Genomic DNA, 24269 nt, shown 5'->3' with positions numbered 1-24269 from the left:
TTTGGAATCTTGTCTGTTTCTTGTCCAGGACCCTGGGCCCTTTCGTTCACCTCTCCACCTGTGGGACTCTGTCACCCTGCCACACACACATGTGCCCCCAAGCCCAGACCTTCTCCAGGAGGTAGTTGTTGATGTGGCCCCCAGTGGGGTCCCCTTTGAAGTCGAAGTTGATGTCCATGTACTTCCCAAAGCGACTGGAGTTGTCATTGCGACTGGTCTTGGCATTGCCAAAGGCCTCCAGGACACAGTTGGACTTCAGCAGGACATTCTTGACCCTGAGGAGAGACATGGGGCCAGGAGGAGAATGGGGCATCACATGGGGAGTCAGAGGAAGTTGTGGCTGGACTGCTGGGTTCTGACTGAAAGGGGGGGCCTGGAAGCAAATCCCACCCCCAGCCACAACATGTACTGGGTGAGGTGACCTTAGGCCAGATCTTGTCTCTTGGCCTAACCTACCTCACAGGGCTATTGTGGGGATATAAGGGAGGGGGCACATTTTTGCCACTTAGAGCCCCTGGGAGCAAACCCAAGGGGGGCAGGGGGCAAAATCCCGGGCGCCTGGCTTTTCAGAGGGCCCAGGACATAAGAAAACTATACAGTACAAAACAAATTGCTAACAAAATAAGTTTGGGTACCTAAATCTCTGCCTATCCAGGGCTGAGTTTCCACTACAGCTTTAATCTACTTTCAGTGCACTTCTATTTCTCCCATGCATTTTGGAGAAGAGTTTTAGAGCAGCTCTAACAGCTCCCAGAATCCTTAATGAACTACAGTCCCCCAAGAATGCAGTGGTGGAAGAGAAGTGCATTGAAAATGAATTGAAGCTGGAGTGCACTGGTTCCCAACCTGTAGTCTACAGACCACAGTGGTCCACGAGACCCTGAGAAGTGGTCCGTGAGGTATCAAGAAAGAAAGATCGTCTTTGATCACTTCCAGCATCTCGCTGAGAATTGTATTTTTTGTGTGCAGGGGGTTGGTGAGGTTGCGTGTGGTCCATGATGGCTCCAATTTTTGCCTCAATGGTCCATGGGCTCCTAAAGGTTGGGAACCACTGCTGTAGTGGGAATGCAGCCCAGGTCTTCTCCATGAGCACCAACACATATTAGTACAATTCAGACATGGGAAAGTGACACCTTCAGACCAGAACTATGAGGTCCCAGGGGTAGCTCACAGGCCACAATAGTCAGCTCCACCCCTTCTTCTAGTTTAATGTCAAGTCAAGTTTATTACGTTGATTAGCACATCAACCATACACCTATTTATCTAAAATCTTAAAACCAGAGTTTAAAACCAGATAGAAACAGAATTTGGCTACATCCACAACACACTCTTTACAAAGAGTACTTAACAGTAATTTCAGTCTTGAAGAGTCCGAAAACATAGAGAATTTATGTATCCATTTCTTTAGGATCTATCCCTCACTGCTGTACATTTTGGGCATCTAGTTTAATGTGTGCCCCTCAAACACGCAGCCTTGGATCAAGTCTACAGAAACACACCCCAAATTGAGAGACTGGGCTCTTTCCACTTCTGTACAAAAGTTGCCTGGTCCTCATTTTACACTGAGAGGCCAGTCCTGGGTGGGCAGCAACTGAGATCAGGCAGGCCTTGGCATGCAGCTGTGAGACTCACCATGTTATTTCAAAACTTGATCCCACCTTTCAGCTGCTCGCAATTCATGAGGGGGGAGGAGTGGGGCCGAAACCATGAGTTAACAACAAACACCATCAAAGACTACAATGAGAGCAAAGCCCACCAAGCAGCAGCAGGCGCCTCCTTCACCACCCCACTCATAGAAGCAGGAATAATGCAGCCCAGAAACCCCCAAATACAGCAGCAGAGTAACTGCAAGTTCAAGGCCCCAGAGAGCAATATCAAGCCATCAACCAAGCGGGTGAACAAGACTGCAGGGTTCCATGAAAGGAACCAGGCTCTCTTGTTCACTCCTTCCCAGGAGCCGCTGAAACAGCCAGGAGATGAGCCACAAGCGTCTAGGAGGAGTCTGGCTGCTGGAAAGGACCATGGTGGGTTCGTCTCGTTCAGCTCTCTCTCTCCAACAGAGGTCAGCCAAATACCTTGGAGACCCTCTGAAGCAGACGGAAAAGGACGTTCTGTGCTCAGGGGTATGTTGTTTCCGCATGTGGACGAGCCACCCCTCCTGATTGTAGTGGAAAGATCTGCCCTCCACGAACTAGCCTCACCTTTTGGAAAAGTTCCCTCTCCAGCGACTTACCTTTCCACCTCTGCTCTCTGCGTTGGATTTGTGATGGCTGCGATGTACTGCATGATATATTTGCTGGCTTCGGTCTTCCCAGCACCACTTTCCCCTGAAAAGCAGGTCAACCCAATGGCAACGGAAACACGCATGAGGCAGGCTTTCCTCCTAAGAACAGTACTGTCATTCCAAGTCCCAATGATGAGCAGCTTCCCCTATGCAGGGAAGTAGAGGTGACAGCACTCACAGTGGTGGAGGATGCAGGTGCCATCATGCCTCTGGCAGGGACCCAGGCCACAGACTGGTCATTCCTGAGCCCTGACAATGCAGACCTTCTTCCAGGTGGAGAGGGGCAGAACTCTCACATTCAGAGATCTCACCCCTACTCACAGACCTTCTTGCAGGAACAATGCTATTCATTCTACCCCCTCCTTGTAAGTAGCCCAGGAGGTTAGGCTAAGTCAGGTTTGAGGGGGAAAGGGAGCCATGTGGTTTCAGGGGTTCAGTGGGAGCACTTGGCAGGCCCAGAGGGTTGAACTCTACATGAGGAGTGAAGGACCTGAGCTTGTGTACACCGTCCAGCAGCCCCATCCCATAACGCCAGATGTGAGCAGGTTAGCAGGCAGTGGCAGTTCAAAAACTGCACCCTGCACTTGTTCAGAGGCCTCTCTTACCAGACACAGTGTGGTGCAATGGCTGGAGTGTTGGATTCGGAGCGGGGAGACCTGGACTCAAGTCCCACTTGGCCACAATGATCACTGGGTTACCGTGGGCCTGCCTCCCAGAGTGGATTGTGGAGATACAATGGTGGAGGGAGGGAGAGTGCCAAGCCTCTCAGGAAAAGACGGGATAAACATGACACGAATAATTAAAACCCGGATTGTTGCTTCACGTAATATTTTATGGTCAGCTGGGCTTGTAAGAAGCCTTCTAGTTTTTGACCTGGCCAGGTGTAAAGAACAAGCCGGACTAGGCCCAAGTCTGACTTTATTTTGTAAGTGGTATTCATTTGCTAGAAGGCAGTAATGTTAGGCATGAGCAAGTAGGAAATCATTTTGACCTGTGAAAATAAAAAGCACTTTGCCCTTATCAGTGTTCTTTCTGGTTAAGGGAATGCAGAGGAAGTACTAGCAGAGTTATGGTACCAAGGACATTACACTATTAGAAACTTATTGCAGCTGTGAATGTTATACTTAATTATTAGAAACTTACTGCAGCTGTGCAGGTACCATTTAATGAACCAAAAAGTGATCTGTAGGATTACACCATTCAGGAGACAAGGGGCTGGTCTTTTAATTGGATCCTTGGTGTATAAAGAGGAATTTAGGAGCTGAGTTTATGTTGGCGTTTGGGAGGTCATCCTCCCTGCCTTGGCCGCTCATCATAGATGGGGAATCTCTGCAAACTTTGGAGGGCAGGTGAAGGCCATGCTCTGTTATGTTTTTTCAACTTATGCCTGCAAGTGATAAGGTTCAGTGTAATTTAGGAGTTTTCAGGTTTATTATTTTAGTTGTCTGTATCAAGTCTCTGAGGGGGTTTCCCCTCTTAATGTCTATCGCAATCTTTTAAATGAGATGTAACCCCAATTTCAGTATATTCAATAAAATCAATTTAGTGGGTTTCTCATGAGTACAGAAAGAATCCTTTCTTGATGTTTAGTTGGCTACCTTGGTGAATAGTTAAAGCTGAGTCCCTGGTAATTAAGGGGACTGGTTGGCAACCTTCAGTCTTGAAAGACTATGGTATAGGCCTACAGCACCCAGTATTCCCAGGCGGTCTCCCATCCAAGTACTAACCAGGCCTGACCCTGCTTAGCTTCCAAGATCAGACGAGACTGGGCATGTGCAGGGTAGCTTGTAAAAGTTATTGTTGGTTGTTTATGCCTGGCTAGTGTTTTTTCAAAGAGGGTTATTAAAGGCTAATTTGCCATGTTAGGACCTGTGCTAATGTAGCTGTAATTATAAAGCTCAGTTATGTCCTGTTTGTAGTCCTCTTTATTCATACTTTTGGAAGACCAAGTAATTGAAGTAAGTTGCAAAACTTGGCTGAGTGCTGCAGCTAAGAAACAAGCATCTCGGTGGCAGAGTGAAAGTTTAGGTGCCATGGGAGGGGGTGTTGGGAAAACATTATTTTTGATAAGCCCTCTTTACACCAGGCTCAGGACAAATTGTGCCCAGTGATGCTGTCAGAGGCAGGAGGATGTCAGAGCAAGTCAAGCATGAACGAAATGGTGTAACTGCCCGTACCTGAGATGACAATGCAGGTGTCTTTGGCCCGGCGCTTCATGGCCTTGTAGGCTGCGTCAGCCACCGCGTAGAGATGGGGTGGTCTCTCGTACAACTCTCGGCCCCGATAATGTTCAATCACCTCCTTTCCGTAGAGATCTGTCTGCTTGTAGGGGTTCATGGAGACCACCACCTCTCCTATGTATGTATAGATCCGTCCTTTCTCAAACCTCAGGAAAACCAAATGAGCCACAGTCAGAATGGATGTGGCTGGAGAAGAGCCAGCTTTCGTGCTTGGGGGGCTAATCCAAGGGAAAGGACGTGCATTTTGATACAAATGGACCCCTTTGTCAGCAGCCAGGCTCCAGAATGGGAAAAAAAAAACTTAGAAAAACTTGTAGGTCTGTGATTTAGCTGACCCTGGGCCACCACTTGATTATTCCTGACAGGCTGCACGTTGCCATCGCTGCCCAAATGGCTCCAACGGTGGGGGAAAGGGCTGCTTACAGGGCACATTGTGCCCCTGCCATACTTACTGTGCCACCCCCTGGCTACACTTCTGGGGCCATTGACCTTTCATGATACAAGCTTCACCCTCTGAGAGGGTGATGTGCAGTTTTACTTTTCCCTCGCCACAGATCTCACTGTAGGGCTCTGCATGGCAGCTGCACATCACTCACACATGGATTGGGTCGCTTGCACAGACAGCCCCTGGGCCCAACCACCAGCTCCCAGAAACTGCTGTTTTTTTCCCCCTCTCCTCATCTCTTTGTCCTGTTGCATCATGTCTATCGAACTGTAAACCACCATCTGAAACTGCAAACCACCCAGAGCCCCTTATTCGGCCATTTATGAACACATTCATGATGACCAAACAAAGAAGGTCCCATGAGCTTCTGAAGGCTTTCTCCACCTGATCACATGGTTATATTGCCCCTACAAAATCTGTTATGCAGCCACATTTGGAATCTTGTGTCCAGTTCTGACTGCCACACCACAAGAAAGATATTGTGGAGCTGAAAAAGGTACAGAGGAGGACAACTGACATGATTGCAGGGGCTGGAGTAGTCCTCCCTTTGAGGAAAGGCAACAGAGTCTGGAGCTTTTTTAGCTTGCTTGTGGGGGGGGGGAGGTATGACTGAGTTCTATAAAATTATGTAAAATGTGGAGAGAGTGGAGACAGAGAAGCTTTTCTCCCCCTCTCTCAAGACTAGAGGCAGGCCAGATCATTAATTGAAATGGACTGGCAGGAGGTTTGGGGTGGACAAGAAGAGGTCCTTTACCCAGCGCACCCTTACTCTGTATGGTCTGCAGTACCAAGATGGGGTGATGGTCATCAGCTTAGATGGCCTTAAAGGGGCTCATAAAGGACAGGCTGTTCTCAGCGGTTGCTGGCCAAAATGCCTCTGGATGAAGCCTGGGCTCAGCTGCAGTATTCATCATAGGTGAGCAATTGCAGGAGAGGCAGGTGCCTCTTTCTCCCGCTTGTGGGCTTCCTAAGAATGTAAGAGTTCTGCTGGATCAGGCCCAGGGCCACCTGGTCCAATCCCCAGCCTCTTGTCTCTCACAGTGGTCCACCGGAAGCCATTCTCTCGTGCCTGGCTAATTCTGAAACTCAGAGACCACATATCATTATCATGGCTGGTAATCTGTGGCGGATTTTTCCTCCACCAATCTGTCCCTTTCCCTTTTACAGGCATCCAGGCCAGTTGACCTCACAGCATCCTATGGTAATGAGTTCCAAATATTAATTACATGCTGGGTAAATAAATATTGCTTTATTCCTGTGCAGGCCACTGCGGCTTTCTAGTGAGTCACTGTGGGAGTCAGAATGTGGGTCTACATAAGACTTTGGCTGGAGCCAGCAGGGTTTTCCCTGTGTTTCTATGCGCTGTTCTTCTGTTTTGGTGATTCCCAATATGGAACTTGCCTTCTTCACTGCTGCTGCACACTGAGTCAACATTAGCCACAAGCATGGACTGCAGTTTGCCCAGCCTGCATCTTTGTAAAGAAAGCAAAGCAAACAGAGACACCTTCAGTCTCCATGCATTTGCATACACAGGAAATGAAGGCGAAAGGCCTGCCTTTGGAACCTCTTGCTGCTTGGGGCAGTAGGCAGCATGTAGCTATCCAAGGAAGCCCCTGAAGCGCTGGCATTTTGCCTGGGCAAAGATCACATTGCTGCCCCTCACTATCACTCCCGCTCAGCAACCTCTCCTGGTTGCCTCTTCCCTGGCTGCCTCCACATTTCCAGCTCCAGCCTTTCACTCCCAAGGCCCCTCAGCAGGTCTCCCATTCTTTCTCCCTGATCCCAGGCTAAAGAAGCTACCTTTTCATGAGTAGTTCTGCTCCTGTGCCTCTTACAATCTTGTGATGTAAATATTCTAAAAATTTATAAAAAAAACATCTAAAGAAGATACTGAGTCTGTGGAACTCCTTGCCACAAGATGTGGTGATGGATTCTGGCCTAGATGCCTTTTAAAGGGGAATGGACAGATTTCTGGAAGAAAAGTACATGCCATGATGGGTGTGTGCAACCTCCTGGTTTTAGTAGTCTACTTCAGAATGCCAGGTGCAAGGGATTAGCAACAGGACACAGGTATCTCGTTGTCTTGTGTGCTCCCTGAGGCATCTGGTGGGCCACTGTGAGATGCAGGAAGCTGGACTAGATGGTCCTTTGGCCTGATCCAGCAGGGTTGTTCTTATGATATGCAAAAACGAAGCAAGGAAAATCTTCCTGGTGAGGACACAAGATGATAGGAAAGGCCTTCTCTGCTAAATGTCAGCCTCCAAAGGCATTGGGGCAGCAACAGGAAAATAGTGTTGGCAACCCAAAGCTTCGCTCCTGGTGCTTGGGCCGCTCGACTGGCCTCCAGTTCCTGTACTTCTCCTCTGCTGAGTCCTGATGGTGCAAGACTGATAATGCCTGAACTCCTTGGACTAGGCCATGCTGCCACATCACTTCCCAGTTTGGCAGGAACCAGACTCAGCTTGGATGATCTTGCCCAGATGTTTGCAGGGCTGAGGGATCTGGGGTCCCTAATCTCTGCTTCCCCCCCCCCCATTCATACATCGGCAATCTGTGGGGGCTGTAAAAGTCTGTTTCTATATCTGTCATGGGTGAGAGTCAGCTGTGAGGTTGAGAAACCAGCACTTTCCTATAAACGGGGAGGTTGGCTGGCAGGAAACTCCCACAGCACAAGTGAGATGAGGAAGAGCAACCAGCCACTAAGGTGCATGGACTCCAGATGTCATTGCCTGAACCAAGGCTGGCAGCTGGAGGCAGTAAGAGCCCCAGCTCCTGCTCCTGTACAAACAGATACAAATGTGGAGAACAGGACTGGTGGCCCTCCTCAGTGACCATCATCCTCAGAAATACCAGGAGTGTAAGAGGCGGGGGGGGGGGCTTTCTGCCCTCTCTGGGGGGATCTGCCAGTCTCCTTCTCTGCTTGCAGTTCCAAGGTGCAAGTCATCCAACAGCCATTTAATTTTCAGCTGCTGCTGGAAGAACATTGTTGACTTGTGATGTTCCTTCCTTGTTGACTTATGATGTTTTATTCTGATTTTAATGCTGCAGTTGGAATTGATTGCGCAAGCATTGATTAGCTGCTTTGAATATAATGCACAGAAAAGCAGGACACATGATCAGTGGAAAGAAAATAGAGGTATAAAGCATCAGGGCATATTCCTGTACAGCTATAAATATAACATGTTAATGTCACAAATGTGCATCACACAGGTACGCTTCAGGGGGCTGGGTGCAGCTCCCTGTCAGGTGCACACTTGTTGGCAAGGAAATCTGACTTTGCCTATGCACTACATGGCTGTTAATGTGTGGCGTGTCCATTTTTGTGCCTTTGACTTAATGTGCACTTAATGTGCCTTTGTGTTAATTTTGAGTAAAAAAAGGGATTGGCCTTCTTGGAAATGTAGAGCGCAGTGCACATGTTCTGACACTGAATGTAACATAGTACATAGGCACCGACTGTAACATGTGCGTGTGTGGATGGGCTGACAATCATCATACACTGTGCACAGATGGGGGGTACGTTGCTGATAGTGTGTGAAGAGAGATTACGTGTGACCCAGTCCACAGGAAGAGCTGCTGGATTGCCGGAATACAAGGGTCTACAGTGACATATCTCAGTGTATTTTCTGCACACACTAGACTGGTACACAAGTGTGAAATCTAGGAAGTGCTGCAGAATTCACTATTTTAAAAGGTCCCTTTATTTTTCTGAGCATTTCTGGTCTTGATTATTTTAAATTAGCCTCCAGCACCATTTATACCCTCTGTTCATTTATACCCTCCTTTCTCCCCAAAGGGAAGAAGTTTGTATTTTGTTGGTATTTCAACTGCTTTTTATTGTTAGCTGCAAAAGGCAGGATGTACAGTACATTTTTTCAAAGTACATAGTCCCAGACGTCAGCAAAGGGTGAGGACACTGGCCCATTGGTCCAAGGATTCCCCAGCTTCCTGACCATCTCTCGCAGCAACAGCATCTTATGTTCACAGTCAAAAGCCTTTGTAAACCTGCATCTTAGAAGCAGAACATCTGGTCCAACATCTGCTTCATATGGTGGCCGATCACAGCCTGATGGCAACCGCCCTGCCCTCCTGGTTGGCTGTTCCCCTGCACCTGGCCTTCAGAGGACCACTGCCTTTGCCCTGGAAGTGTTGAGGAGAAGCAGGTGCTAGACCTTTGGCCTGTCCCAGGATCCTTTGAGCTTGAGTTGCCCTCCCTCCCCATGCCCTGTTCATCCTTCCTGAAGTCTGACCCTTACCTCAGCTTCAGGTTGTCTAAGAAGTCCTCCATGGTCACCCTGTCCAGGAGGACAAAGTCGGCTTTCCCGAACTCCAGGCTCTCCTGCTCAGCCATGTCCCCTGAGGAAGGGGGAGCAGCCGCTCTCCGAGCAAAAGAGAGCGACTCTGTGGGGCTATGTCCCACCGGCAGAGCAAAGGCAATGACTCAACCACTGGGTAGGGCTTCCTGCCCTGAGGTTCCTGCACAGTAGGGAGGGTGGGGTCCTGCGGTTATAGCACAGACATCTTCGCGGCTCAAGGTTCCTGTCACTTGGGTGTCATCATCATAGCCTTTCATTCAATGGATTAGAAGAGACTTTGCAACCCACAATCTGTGGCTGAGTTGGGGAAAGGCAAAAACATCAGGGGCTTTTCTATGACTGGGAAAAAGTGTGACAGGGAGACATGACAGAGGTTCATAAAACTTTGAGCTGAAGGGAGAGTGACATTTTCTTCCTCTTTTGTAATACTACAACTAGGGCCACATAGTGAAAATTGAAGTACTTAGTCACAACGATCATATGGAACTTGCTGCCACAGGATGTGGTGACGATCTCTGGCTTACAAAACTTTTTTTAAAAAGACAACTTAATGGATAGGTCTTTTCGGTGACTCTGAGCCAGGGTGGCAAAAAGGAGCCTTCAGATGTGGACGAAACAGACAATGCAACCAGGGTGGCTCTCCCTGCCTGAACTCCCCAGAAGCAGCTGGTGGATGCTGTACTATGAGGATTCTTAGTCTGACCTAACAAATTAACCCTTTGTGTTTACAGTCATGCAGAACAACCCTGTGCATGTTTATTCAAGAGTCAGTCCCACTGTCTCCAAGGTGGTTACATCCAGGTAAGGTTGCATACAATTGCAGCTTTAATGATCCTTAAGGCTGCAATCCTATGACACTTGCCTGGGAATAAACCCATTCAACCCAGTGGGACTTACTTCCAAGTAAATGTGCAAAGCATTGCTCTGCACAGCAGGTTGGGTAACCACAGAAGAGAGGCCCATGTGCCCAAATGACCATCTGAAGAAAATGGATCAGTGCAGAATCCAGCCGGAGCAGACGTGGGCTGGGACTGTTTCCACCCAGCCTGCATCTTCAGCTCAGTGTCTAACTGCTTTGCAACAGTATGGCAATTTGCAGAGGCACACAGTGAAGGTTTGCCCTGCTTTCTCCACCACTACTGATTTTAGACAGTAAGCTCTTCAGTGCAAGGACCAGTCCTTGCTGCTTGGGAAACTGTTCCACTCTATGCACGATGATGGCATCTATCAATAATGTCTCTCTCTCACACACACCACACTCCCAATTCCCATCAGCAAAAGGGGGGGGGGGCTGCCTCTTTGGTGCAGGGGTTTTTGTTTTCTTCCAGCATAGTTGAGAAACCATTCAAGGCAAACTTGGAGAATAAATCTGCCACCTATTATTACAGGGTGGTTTGATAACGCACAAGAACTCTTTGGCACAGCCAAGATCTCAACAACTCCAAAGGGACACACAAATCCTTTTCTGTGGGTAACTTCTTCATTTATTGAATCCCTGGGTTCAGTGCAGTCCACAGTGGGAGCTGTGCACCTTTCTCCCACCTCCACTGTGCAATATGAAAGAGGGAGCATTGCATTTATTTGGCTCTGAGGCTGCACTTTGATTCATTCTGGATGGCCTGACACCACGGAGCCTGCAGTACACAGAAAGTTCAGCAAGCTTGCATGCTTTGCCAGTTTACAAAATGAGTAGCTACCACAGGCCAGTCCAGCAAGGCAGCAGGAGCAAGGGCCACAGACCCCCCAGAGACTCTCCAGGGGCAGCTTGCTCTTTTTCACATCCTTCAGCAGCAGGCTTCTTCTCCATGCACCCCTTCCTGATGCTTAGCTCCAGCACTGTGGTAGATGACGCCACTTCCCCTTTTGAGAGCAAAGCCCTTGCGCCAGCAGCAGAGGGTCTGTCTCCGGATGTTTGTTGGCAAACGGCATTTCTGATAGCAGAATTTCCCTGGGGAAAGCCCAACAGTGACAAAAGGGTTACTACCCTGCACTCCCTCAAAGAACAGCCCTTCACTTGGGAAACTTCATGTCTAAGTCATGCAATTTGGCAATGTTGCCTGTCCTAATTTTGTGTGATGTTATTGGCACCTGCCACTCCCAAAGCAGCATCAGCTAACCCCAGAAGTTGAAGACCATGGGGCCATCTTGCCACTGTGAGATACAGGAAGCTGGCCTAGATGGGCCTTTGGCCTGATCCAGTGGGGCTCTTATGTTTTTATGAGACCCACAGCCACACACAATGTACTAAGCTCTGATCTCTTCATCATTAATAAAAGTCGTATTGGGGAAAGACCCACATTTTGAAAACCATTGCCTCCTTAGTTTGTGCTACATTTCCCTCACAAAGAGCAAAGGCTTTGGTAGAAGCCACTTTTCCACTTACACAAAGCAGTATACAAAATGGGTCAAAAAGCACAAGCCTAGGGCCATCAGAAAGTTATTACTCAAGGAATTGGGTGCCCCACTTCTGCTGTATGTGCGGCTCACATGTTATGTTCTCCCCTACCACGCACTGTGCAGGGTTCAACAGGCATGTGGATGTGGGAGAACCCGTGGACATTATATATCTGGACTTTCAGAAGGCGTTTGACACGGTCCCTCACCAAAGGCTACTGAAAAAACTCCACAGTCAGGGAATTAGAGGACAGGTCCTCTCGTGGATTGAGAACTGGTTGGAGGCCAGGAAGCAGAGAGTGGGTGTCAATGGGCAATTTTCACAATGGAGAGGTGAAAAGCGGTGTGCCCCAAGGATCTGTCCTGGGACTGGTACTTTTCAACCTCTTCATAAATGACCTGGAGACAGGGTTGAGCAGTGAAGTGGCTAAGTTTGCAGACGACACCAAACTTTTTGAGTGATGAAGACCAGAAGTGATTGTGAGGAGCTCCAGAAGGATCTCTCCAGACTGGCAGAACGGGCAGCAAAATGGCTTCAATGTCAGTAAGTGTAAAGTCATGCACATTGGGGCAAAAAATCAAAACTTTAGATATAGGGTGATGGGTTACATAAGAACATAAGAACAGCCCCACTGGATCCGGCCATAGGCCCATCTAGTCCAGCTTCCTGTATCTCACAGCGGCCCACCAAATGCCCCAGGGAGCACACCAGATAACAAGAGACCTCATCCTGGTGCTCTCCCCTACATCTGGCATTCTGACTTAACCCATTCCTAAAATCAGGAGGTTGCGCATACACATCATGGCTTGTACCCCATAATGGATTTTTCCTCCAGAAACTCATCCAATCCCCTTTTAAAGGCCTCTAGGCTAGACGCCAGCACCACATCCTGTGGCAAGGAATTCCACAGACCGACCACGCGCTGAGTAAAGAAATATTTTCTTTTGTCTGTCCTAACCCGCCCAACACTCAATTTGAGTGGATGTCCCCTGGTTCTGGTATTATGTGAGAGTGTAAAGAGCATCTCCCTATCCACTCTGTCCATCCCCTGCATAATTTTGTATGTCTCAATCATGTCCCCCCTCAAGCGTCTCTTTTCTAGGCTGAAGAGGCCCAAACGCCGTAGCCTTTCCTCATAAGGAAGGTGCCCCAGCCCCGTAATCATTTTAGTCGCTCTCTTTTGCACCTTTTCCATTTCCACTATGTCTTTTTTGAGATGCGGCGACCAGAACTGGACACAATACTCCAGGTGTGGCCTTACCATAGATTTGTACAACGGCATTATAATACTAACCGTTTTGTTCTCAATACCCTTCCTAATGATCCCAAGCATAGAATTGGCCTTCTTCACTGCCACCGCACATTGGGTCGACACTTTCATCGACCTGTCCACCACCACCCCAAGATCTCTCTCCTGATCTGTCACAGACAGTTCAGAACCCATCAGCCTATATCTAAAGTTTTGATTTTTTGCCCCAATGTGCATGACTTTACACTTACTGACATTGAAGCGCATCTGCCATTTTGCTGCCCATTCTGCCAGTCTGGAGAGATCCTTCTGGAGCTCCTCACAATCACTTCTGGTCTTTACCACTCGGAAAAGTTTGGTGTCGTCTGCAAACTTAGCCACTTCACTGCTCAACCCTGTCTCCAGGTCATTTATGAAGAGGTTGAAAAGCACCGGTCCCAGGACAGATCCTTGGGGCACACCGCTTTTCACCTCTCTCCATTGTGAAAATTGCCCATTGACACCCACTCTCTGCTTCCTGGCCTCCAACCAGTTCTCAATCCACGAGAGGACCTGTCCTCTAATTCCCTGACTGTGGAGTTTTTTCAGTAGCCTTTGGTGAGCCTTTGGTGAGCTGTCTGTGACAGATCAGGAGAGAGATCTTGGGGTGGTGGTGGACAGGTCGATGAAAGTGTCGACCCAATGTGCGGCGGCAGTGAAGAAGGCCAATTCTATGCTTGGGATCATTAGGAAGGGTATTGAGAACAAAACGGCTAGTATTATAATGCCGTTGTACAAATCGATGGTAAGGCCACACCTGGAGTATTGTGTCCAGTTCTGGTCGCCACATCTCAAAAAAGACATAGTGGAAATGGAAAAGGTGCAAAAGAGAGCGACTAAGATGATTATGGGGCTGGGGCACATTCCTTATGAGGAAAGGCTACGGCGTTTGGGCCTCTTCAGCCTAGAAAAGAGGCACCTGAGGGGGGACATGATTGAGACATACAAAATTATGCAGGGGATGGACAGAGAGGATAGGGAGATGCTCTTTACACTCTCACATAATACCAGAACCAGGGGACATCCACTAAAATTGAGTGTTGGGCGGGTTAGGACAGACAAAAGAAAATATTTCTTTACTCAGCGTGTGGTTGGTCTGTGAAACTCCTTGCCACAGGATGTGGTGCTGGCGTCTAGCCTAGACGCCTTTAAAAGGGGATTGGACAAAGTTTCTGAAGGAAAAATCCATTATGGGGTACAAGCCATGATGTGTATGCGCAACCTCCTGATTTTAGAAATGGGTTATGTCAGAATGCCAGATGCAAGGGAGGGCACCAGGATGAGGTCTCTCGTTATCTGGTGTGCTCCCTGGGGCATTTGGTGGGCCGCTGTGAGATACAGGAAGCTGGACTAGATGGGCCTATGGCCTGATCCAGTGGGGCTGTTCTTATGTTATGTTCTGTTTAGCTTCCCCTATGTGAGAGAGTGAGTACAACACCCACAAGGAGCACCTCCCAATCATGTAAGTCCCTCCCAAAGCCATCTTATGCTGGAGGATTCACCCAATGAAGTCCTTTTTGCCAAATAAGGATCAAAGAAACCCAGACTCAAGTGGTACAGCCCAGATGTGCTCACGGACAAGGATCATCTGCTGTGAACCAGTGTTGAACGTGCCAGAAGCAGGTATCCCCTGGGGAAACTCTAGGCTGCCATGCTCCCCACTTCTTTTTGAAACTCAGTTGAAGAGGGCCATGCAGGGGCAGAAAGGGAAGGCAGCCCCCTCCTCAAATGAATGGTTAGACAGTGGCAAGCAATCACATAAGGCTGGGGAACATACACTGGCACAGGGATGCTCACAGGCAGTGCAATCACAGCCAGCGGGTCTGAGTAGGAAAATATACAGAGATGGCTAAAAGTGAGTATCATTCTCTGAAAATGGAAAGGAGGCGAGCAAACCCTCATTTACTCCACCCAAGATCAACTCGGATGTGGGGCTTGCTTGCCTTCCCTTGCCCAGGGCCCCTCAAAACCAGAGGCAAAGTGCTGTGCTTTGGTTCTTTCCCAAGCACTGATAAAACTGGAGTATTGTGTCCAGTTCTGGTCGCCGCATCTCAAAAAAGACATAGTGGAAATGGAACAGGTGCAAAAGAGAGCAACTAAGATGATTATGGGGCTGGGGCACCTTCCTTATGAGGAAAGGCTACGGCATTTGGGCCTCTTCAGCCTAGAAAAGAGACGCTTGAGGGGGGACATGATTGAGACATACAAAATTATGCAGGGGATGGACAGAGTGGATAGGGAGATGCTCTTTACACTCTCACATAATACCAGAACCAGGGGACATCCACTAAAATTGAGTGTTGGTCGGGTTAGGACAGACAAAAGAAAATATTTCTTTACTCAGCGCATGGTCGGTCTGTGGAACTCCTTGCCACAGGATGTGGTGCTGGCGTCTAGCCTAGACGCCTTTAAAAGGGGATTGGATGAGTTTCTGGAGGAAAAATCCATTATGGGGTACAAGCCATGATGTGTATGCGCAACCTCCTGATTTTAGGAATGGGTTAAGTCAGAATGCCAGATGTAGGGGAGAGCACCAGGATGAGGTCTCTTGTTATCTGGTGTGCTCCCTGGGGCATTTGGTGGGCCGCTGTGAGATACAGGAAGCTGGACTAGATGGGCCTATGGCCTGATCCAGTGGGGCTGTTCTTATGTTCTTAAGATCATGTTTGCTTAAGGGTGGAAAATGAGAGAAATCCCTCCCACTCCACCCCCGGCGATGAAGACGACACTCGGACACCCTCTCTTGCACATTTATTTTAAAAGTACTTGGGTACTGAACAGATATTTCTTCCTTCAGGTAGTTTCAGAATTACTCAGCTGGTGACTAAGAATGAAAGAGGACTGGTCCACGGACGCAGGCAGATGTCGGAGCATCACAGCCTATTAAACACAAAATCTGACTGTGGCCTGAGGTGCCACAGTGGCAACTGCTGAACACAAAGCAAGTAGGCAGGCAGCCTCCTCCTCCTCTTGTGATCTAGAAAGAAATTGGAGGACAATTACTTTAAAGAGACCCCAGAAAATATTCCAAGCCCAGGAGATTCCAAGCACTGCTCCCCAGAGCCTCTTCCCCCTCACCAGCCTGAAACTGTATTAAGTGCAACACCTGGCCTGAGCCTATCATGTTTAATGTGGAAGCAAGTCTGACTCTGTTCACACCTCAACTCAATAACTGTGCACAGGACTGTAGATCAAGAAAACAACCTGCAGGCTAAGATTACTCTTATGCCAGGCAATTTATTTACGGGGAATTTTCATGTTTCACTTTTCAACAGTTTTCTCAAAGAAGTTTACAAAGCAACTGGATGTAAAGCAAAAACATGAACAGAAAAAATGCTCTGCGGGCTTTAAATAATTTCAGGCTACAGTAGGCCCTTGTCCTAGTAGTGACATCTTGTCTACTATAAATATGGAGCTGCCATTGAAGACTGTCTGGAAGTTGCACTCAGAGCAGAATGTGGCAGCCTGTGCTGTCACTGGGGTTGGCCATTCGATTCTTCCATGCCGTTGCTCTGACAGCCACACTGCCTGTCCATTCAGTTCCAAGCCCAGTTCAAGGTGCTACCTCTAAAGCCTACATAGCATGGGACCAGGATACCTTAAGGAACATATACTCTCCTGCATATTCCTGGCTATTCCCTTCTCTGGCAGGGTATTCTCTGTTGTGGCACCACATCCATGGAACAGACTTCTTGAAGACCTAAGGAAAGTCCTTTCTCTATATGAGCTCTGACAGAGTTAAAAAATGCATCTATTCCACCTGGCATAAGGGATGACTTTCCTGACAAACCCTTCCTTCAGTCCGTGATTTTAGGTTTTATTTTGCTGCTATGACATGTTTTAATCTGCTCCAATGTTCTCTCTCTATATTTGTTTTTTAACTGATTGTTAAAAAAAAGGCAAACCTAGCAAGGTCAGAACAAGTTAGCATATACTACATACTACACACCAAAAATCCTGCAATGAGGGAGACTAAAATCTCAGACCTGTAGAAGTTCTGTAAATTTGCCTGAAGTCTTTGGCCCAAAGATATAGCTCTGAAATAATTGTACTATTTTTGTTTATTCCTGACTTCACCCTCCCTCATTCAGTTATCTCCCTTCAATTCTATTATGAACTGTAAGCCCCTCAGGACAGAGACTTAGTGCTTTAGAGAATGAGAAGACAGATACACAGATGATATGAATAAGAATCATATGCTACAATCCTATACCCGCTTTCCTGGGAATAAGTTCCCCTGAACACAATAGGACTTACTTCTGAGTAGGCATGCATAGGATTGTGCTGTTAGCTGATTTGCACATTTTACCCAGCAAGTACGGACCTCATACAGACCTCTTGTCAATAGAATTAGGCCCGTTGTCAGAGAAATACAACAGTGGTCAGAAGATGCATCGGAGCAACTTCGGGATTGCTTCAGACGTACTGATTGGACATTATTTGCAGAGAACAGTATCGACATCTATACCTCAACTGTACTGTACTATATCAAAAGCTGCAAGGACACTGTCACTACCACCAGACAAATACGGGTGTTTCCTAATAATAAGCCCTGGGTCACCAGAGATGTGCACCTTTTGCTAAGAGCCCGGAATGCTGCTTTCCATTCTGGAAACACACTACAGTACAGTGAGGCCAGAGGGAACTTAAAAAAAGGCATCAGGGATGCAAAGGCCATGTACAGGCGGAGGATTGAGCAGCATTTTGAAAGTTTGGACACCCGCCGGGCAGGGCCTGCGACAACTTACTGGGCAGAATTATAAAAATAGTCTGCCCAGCAGTAGTGATTCCATGGCAGAGCAGCTTAATCGGTTTTTTGGCTGGTTTGAGGAGATAGCAGCCATCAACATTCCAGCTGCAGCCACTGATGGTCAGTTACTTGTCCTGCAGCCTGATAATGTGAGACGGGTTTTACAGAATATTAACGTCCGCAAAGCTGCTGGCCCAGATGGAATTCCGGGACGGGTCGTCTAAGACTGCGCTGCAGAGCTGACTGAAGTTTTTACAAATATTTTCAATTTATCTCTGTCACAATGCTCTGTTCCTACTTGTTTGAAGACATCTATTATAGTGCCATTTCCTAAGCAAGTAGTAGTTGCTTCTCTCAATGATTATCGACCTGTAGCTCTAACTTCGGTAATTATGAAGTGTTTTGAGAGCTTGGTGTTGAAACATATTAAGTCTGGTCTTCTACCCACCTTGGATCCTTGTCAATTTGCATACAGGAGTAATAGGACTGATGATGCCATCTCTATTGCTTTACATACAGTCCTGCATCATTTGGAACAACGGGATACATACATACTGCTGTTATTTGTGGATTACAGTTCTGCTTTTAACACCATTCTACCAAGCAGGCTGTTTTTTAAAATGACTAGTTTGGGCAGACAGCAAGACGTTTGTCTGTGGATAAAGGACTTTTTGACAAATAGGCCACAGTCAATTAGGATGGGCTCTTATCATTCTTCTACTCTGATATTAAATACAGGAGCTCCGCAAGCCTGTGTGCTGAGCCCCTTCCTCTATTCCCTGTATACACATGTTTGTACCCCATCACATAACACCAATGAAATTATAAATGCTGGGGCACCTTCCTTATGAGGAAAGGCTACAGCGTTTGGGCCTCTTCAGTCTAGAAGAGAGACACCTGAGGGGGAACATGATTGAGACATACAAAATTATGCATGGGAAGGATAAAGTAGATAGAGAGATGCTCTCTACGCTCTCACATAACACCAGAATCAGGGGACATTCACTAAAATTGAGTGTTGGGAGAGTTAAGACAAAAGAAAATATTTCTTTACTCAGCGTCTGGTCGGTCTGTGGAACTCCTTGCCGCAGGATGTGGTGACGGCATCTGGCCTGGATGCCTTTAAAAAGGGATTGGACAAGTTTCTGGAGAAAAAATCCATTATGGGTTACAAGCCATGATGTGTATGTGCAACCTCCTCATTTTAGGAATGGGCTGTGTCAGATGCAAGGGAGGGCACCAGGATGCAGGTCTCTTGTTATCTGGTGTGCTCCCTGGGGCATTTGGTGGGCCATTGTGAGATACAGGAAGCTGGACTAGATGGGCCTATGGCCTGATCCAGTGGGGCTGTTCTTTTGTTCTTATAAAATCTGCAGACGATACTACAGTGGTGGGGCTTGTTAGCGGGAATGATGAGTCTGCTTATAGGATGGAGGTACAGGAGCTGTTATTGTGGTGCAAAGAAAATAATCTCTCACTTAACATCAAAAACACTAAAGAACTTATAATTGACTTCCAGAAAAAGACAGATGTACACACACCATTATACATAAATGGTTAGGAGGTGGAGAGGGTTGCTAGTTTCAAATTCCTAGTTATTTACATCACAGAGGACCTCTCATAGACTATTAACACCAGCAAGTTGATTTAAAAGGCACAAAAGCGGTTATATTTTCTGAGGAAGCTTGGGAGGTTAAATCTGTCACAGCAGCTGCTTGTGTCTTACTATCATTGCACCATTGAGAGTGTCCTAACCTATGATATCTTGGTGTGGTTCGGAAATTGCTCTGCAGGGGCCAAAAAAGCTCTGCAGAGAATTATTAAGATCGCGCAGCACACCATCAACCTTCATCTACCAGCTTTGGAGGACATCTATACATCTCACTGTCTGCAGAAGTCACATAGTATTCTGAGAGACCCCTTCCATCCGGCTCATAAGTTCTTTGAACTGTTGCCTTCGGGTAAACTATACAGAACTATTAGAGCAGTACCACATGACTCCTGAACAGTTTTTATCCCACAGCCATAATTACATTGAATAAAGCAATATAGTTATTACCATGCTCCTGGGCATTATGGTCTGTTATACTGTTTTTATATTATGATGCACGTGTATAGAATGTGTGGGTGAGCGTGTAGAGAGTGATTGTTGGAATTGTACGAGTATATATTTATGCTTGTATCTCAAAGGTGCATAAATTTCCTTGTGCTGTAGCACAATGACAATAAAGTTACTGCTACTAAATAAAAAAGGATCAGCAGGTACACACCTCACTCAGCCTTCAGGAAATCCTACTCAGCCTTTCCTCTGGTCTGGAAGACATCACTGTGCATTTGCAAGTTTCTCTATGCCACCATAATAAGGCCTAGTAACAGGGTGGAGGCCTCCCTGGGTTGTTGTAGAAACAGAATTTGCAGAATGATATCTAGCACTGAATTACCCTATTCTGGACTACATACTGAATGTTTTTCCAACTCCTCATTTCAGCTTCCATGAGAAATGCAACTCCTACACCCAGGAGGCTCCCTACTCAAGAGGCGGCTTCCCAAACCTTGCATCAAATTGTACACGTTTTGCACCAATCCAAGTCACAGCAAAATGAGTCTCATTATCATACCACCTTGGAGCTCCTCCCATCCAGGTTCTCCTTGACAGAGCTTGTCTGAGATTTCTATAACCTCGCTCTGAAGTTGGAGCAGAGCGAGGCCTCAAACCATCTCACATTTACTCTTGCAAGCACTACAGGAATGATCAGGGTCACGGACAAGACCCAGTCATGCTGGAAGGCTTGCGAGGAAGGAGGCCAGAAAGTCAAATCCTCTAAGAACATTAGGTGAGAGAGAGCAGCTGCCAGCACAGGTATTCTTCTATGCACAGAATCTCAGCCATCACTTGTTAGAAGACAGCCAGTTCCAGTCCTTGCTGGGTTGCAGAGAAGAGAAAATATTTCTCTGAGCTTCAAGGGATAAAATCTGCACAATAACATGGAATTTTCTGATGGTCCCCAGTCCATGAATGGACAGGGCTGATGTCACTGCCTCAGTGTATCTTATCCAGTTATCTAGTCTGATTGGCAGGTGCTCCCCAAGACCTTTAGCCAAAGTTTTTCCCAGCTCCTGCTACCTCAACTGGGGGTTAACTGGGGACTGAACTGGACCATTAATGTGCTCTGTCAGAGTCATAGCCCCTCATCTCCACTAACGCCTCCTGCTATCATGCTATTCCCCTGCCACCCTCCTTAGCACAAATGAAGCAGGCAAATAGAGAATGTGTAAGCCAAATGAAACCAAATTCACTCAATGTGCAAAGTTCTCCCTGTGCCAATACAAAAACATACCTAAAATACACGCTAATCTCTGATACAGGTACAGTGTTTAAATTTGCACATTTTAAAGATTGCGTGAATACATTGCCTTAAACAGCTGACATTACAGGGTTGAAACATCAGCAAGCAGGCCAGTCCTGCCCCCCCCAGCAGTGAGGGCTCAGCTGGGAATTAAAACCAGGAGGGTAAATACTCACCTTGCACGAGAAAGCAATACAGAGCCAACCACTCAGAAAGGATCCTGCAGCAAATCAGCTCAACAGAGTGGAATTCCTCACAGAAGCCGGCCAGCCCAGACTCCCAAGCACAGGACCCTTTTCCCCCTCATTTTGTTCTGCTGGATCAAACATGTTGACCTCATGCTTTCACCTGAATGAGAGAAAAAGGTCACTCACTGGAAAGCAAGGCAGTTGCTGCCTTGTCCAGCTAATCCCACAGCTGGCACCAGGTGCTTCCTGATCCCCCCCAACTGTTCTTTATACAAATCTTTTGAGACCCAGAACTTCCCGCCCCAATTCCAAGTAGTAACATGCAAACTGGAATGTGCCTTGGCCCTTCTGGTCCCAGACAGCCCGAACTCCGGGCGCGTTACCTTGCTGGACGCAGCAGTGGCACCTCCAGACCCTGCAGGCAGAAAATCATCCCTGCAGAAAGAAAGAAAACACATGAAGCTGCTTTTTACTGGGCCAGGCCACCCAGCTCAGGAGCCTAGGCAGCCCCTGGCAGCAGCTCCCCAAGAGGGACTCTTCCCAGCCTTCCCCAAAAACCTGCCAAGACCTGAACCCAAGAGCTGCACATGGAGCAGGTGTTCTACTCCGGAGCTTTAGTCCCTCAACAGGAGCGCAAGGCTCACTGGGGGATGCAAAGCAAGCCACAGGTTCAAGGGCCGTCAGTGTCCCTGGCCGCGATGCGCAAATGCGCATGGGTTGAGTGTGCTTGAGCACCTCCTGTGGGGGCGACGGCACTTTTCGAAGGACTCCCGCGAGGAGGCTCTGCCTCACCTCCCATGGGGGTGACTTTTCAAAGGACTCTGCTGGGGAGGCACTGCCTCACCTCCCACGAGGCTGATGCCAGACTCGGTGGGAAGACTCGGCCTCCCCCTGCCTCACCTCACAAGGCCTCACCTCAGACCTGCCTCATCTCTCACGGCAGTGGCGGCGCTTTCCGAAGGCCCCCGGCGAAGAGGCTCTGCCTCACCTTCCTCCCCATCCCCGCACACCACTGGCCGCCACGCTGCCCACGAGGGCCGCTCCAGCGAGGAGACCCAGACCAATACCCAGCCACAAAATTTCCCCCAGGGCCGCACACTCGGGACCGGGCTCCACCGGTCCACCAAGAGGCTCCACGGCCCCGGATGGCGACGGATCCTACCTGGCTCCCACCGCGCGGCTCCTCGCAGACTCCCTCCTAAGCGCCCCTCAGGCTAGGCCGCGCCTCCCCCACCCTCTTGCGGCGACATGTCGCAACAGCAGGCAGTCTGGGAGGGCTCTTGAGGGAAGGGCTCCTAGGGGGTGGAGCCTCCCACGCGCGGGCACGTGAAACTCCGAGTACGCGCGAACTGGTCTAAGGGGCGGGGGGGAAGCTCCGCGGCGCTGCCCGGCCTCAGCGAAGCTCCCTAGCCTGACAAGCCTCACTTCCGCTCGGTAGCTCCCTGGGCGTGTGCAGTGGCACCTCACAAGTTTCACTACCGCTCCGCAGGCTCCCTGGACTTGCGCGGTGGTGCTTGTCTTCTCTCTCTCGCTAGGCCTTGCTGGCGGCAGCCGCTCTTTCCCTTCCTCTTTATTCCCGCCCCGCAGGAGGACTGACGTCAGTCCTCCCAACCTGGGCGATTGAGGAGTCTGAAGAATGAGGCGAGGGTGCGGTGCATGCCGGGAACGCCGACGCCCAAGATGGCGGCAGGATTGAAAAGTTGTGGCCGCGGCGGCGCCTCTTTCTCTGGCTGAGGCTCTTCCGGGCGCGGCGATGGCGGCGCAGTGAGGGGGCGGGGCGGGGAGATGCCTCCGGGCCCCGCCTGAGACATGGAGGAGGAGGGCAAGAGGGGCAAGAAGGTGAGGGGCGCGCGCGCTTTGGGGGAGGGGGCGCCCCAAGGGACTGTTTCCTCTGGCAGCAGTGGGGGAGGGGTGGGGGTCCCCCTCCCCCTCCCCCTCGATGTTCTCCACCCACCCCGCCAGTGCTGTCAGGCAGAGGGGGGAGCGCAACCCCCGTTGTCTCCTCGCCACACAGGTGTCAGTGGGGGGTGCCTGTGGTGCCTCTGCCTTCCCAGGAGGGGCCTGTGTATGACCCACTGGTGGTATTCAAGGGGGGGGGTGTCCTGCTTCTCCGGTCAGGGGCCCCACTGTGGTCCTGCACTGTGGAGGGGGTCACCCCAGGGACATGCAGTGGGCGGGGAGGCAGGTGAGACGGCGCCTCCCCAGTGGAGTCCTTCAAAAAGCAGCACTGCCGCCGTAGGAGGCGCAGAGGCGAGGCTGATTGCAGTGCCCCCAAAGAGGCTGCACCCGGGTTGTTTGTCCCTCCTGCCCCCCACTAGATCTATCACTGCATTGGGCTCATTGTCCTATTAATATAGGATAGCTTTAGTTTATCTTCAAATGTATTTCATAATATTAACTGTTTGGCTAGGCAGATAGGGCTTGCACACATGTACATCTGTATACCTACATGTATGTATGGTGCAGTCAGGATAATCTGTTCCTTTTGGTTGATGTACAACTTGAGCTGTTACTGAACTGAGTACCTCTTGTTCTCCAGGAAGTACACTTTGGATTGTGGGCTTTATGTCTGGAAGCCAGAAGAATTCTGATGCATGTTTGGAAACACATAAGGACAGCCTCACTGGATCAGGCCGTAGGCCCATCTAGTCCAGCTTCCTGTATCTCACAGCGGCCCACCAGAAACACTAGTGATGTTTTTAGAAAGGCGTTCACCATCATTTTCCCACAGGGCAAAATAGGGACAAAACAGACAATGTTCTACAGCAGGGGTGTCCAAACTTTTTGGCAGGAGGGCCACATCTCTCTGACACTGTGTCAGGGACCAGGAAAAAAAGAATGATTTTACATTTCAAATTTGAATAAATTTAAATAAATGAATATATTGGAGAGGGAACTTATATGAATGAATGAAAGTCTTGCAATAGCTCGACCTGTAAAAGGCCTTGCACAAAGCAAGGCTGGCCTTTCCTTTGCTGCTACACCACAGATGTGAAACTGCAAGCAGTGGAGGGAG

General features: G+C 48.7%; 2 protein-coding genes, 1 long non-coding RNA gene, 1 other non-coding gene and 1 pseudogene across 4 annotated transcripts in view; 1 reads left to right on the top strand and 4 right to left on the bottom strand.

Annotated features, from left to right (window-relative positions):
• The window catches only part of MYO1G (myosin IG), a 61756-nt gene extending 52436 nt beyond the window's left edge, over positions 1-9320 (bottom strand). The window contains exons 1-4 of the mRNA XM_066626905.1: positions 9226-9320; positions 4462-4670; positions 2234-2327; positions 110-275 (exon numbers count right to left, since the gene is read on the bottom strand). Coding sequence (XP_066483002.1) covers positions 110-275; positions 2234-2327; positions 4462-4670; positions 9226-9320 — 564 coding nt within the window. The remainder of the gene's footprint in view (positions 1-109; positions 276-2233; positions 2328-4461; positions 4671-9225) is intronic.
• On the bottom strand, positions 3963-4077 carry LOC136655047 (5S ribosomal RNA; annotated as a pseudogene).
• Positions 9321-15709: 6389 nt separating the features above from the next.
• Positions 15710-22704, bottom strand: LOC136651719 (uncharacterized). The gene is made up of 4 exons (XR_010794540.1): positions 22416-22704; positions 21637-21688; positions 21242-21413; positions 15710-15945 (listed from the first exon to the last, which is right to left on the bottom strand). It is a non-coding gene; the product is annotated as an uncharacterized lncRNA (long non-coding RNA).
• LOC136654891 (small nucleolar RNA SNORA9) lies at positions 20376-20513 on the bottom strand. The gene has a single exon (XR_010794636.1). It is a non-coding gene; the product is annotated as a small nucleolar RNA SNORA9 (small nucleolar RNA).
• A 218-nt stretch (positions 22705-22922) lies between the features above and the next one.
• CCM2 (CCM2 scaffold protein) overlaps positions 22923-24269 on the top strand; it is a 48835-nt gene continuing 47488 nt past the window's right edge. Inside the window, exon 1 of the mRNA XM_066627936.1 lies at positions 22923-23092. Within this exon, the coding sequence (XP_066484033.1) occupies positions 23063-23092 (30 nt within the window). The 5' untranslated portion in view covers positions 22923-23062. The remainder of the gene's footprint in view (positions 23093-24269) is intronic.

This window comes from Tiliqua scincoides, chromosome 5, assembly GCF_035046505.1.
Source record: "Tiliqua scincoides isolate rTilSci1 chromosome 5, rTilSci1.hap2, whole genome shotgun sequence".
Lineage (NCBI taxonomy): Eukaryota > Metazoa > Chordata > Lepidosauria > Squamata > Scincidae > Tiliqua > Tiliqua scincoides.
This window is presented reverse-complemented; position numbering and strand designations above follow the sequence as displayed.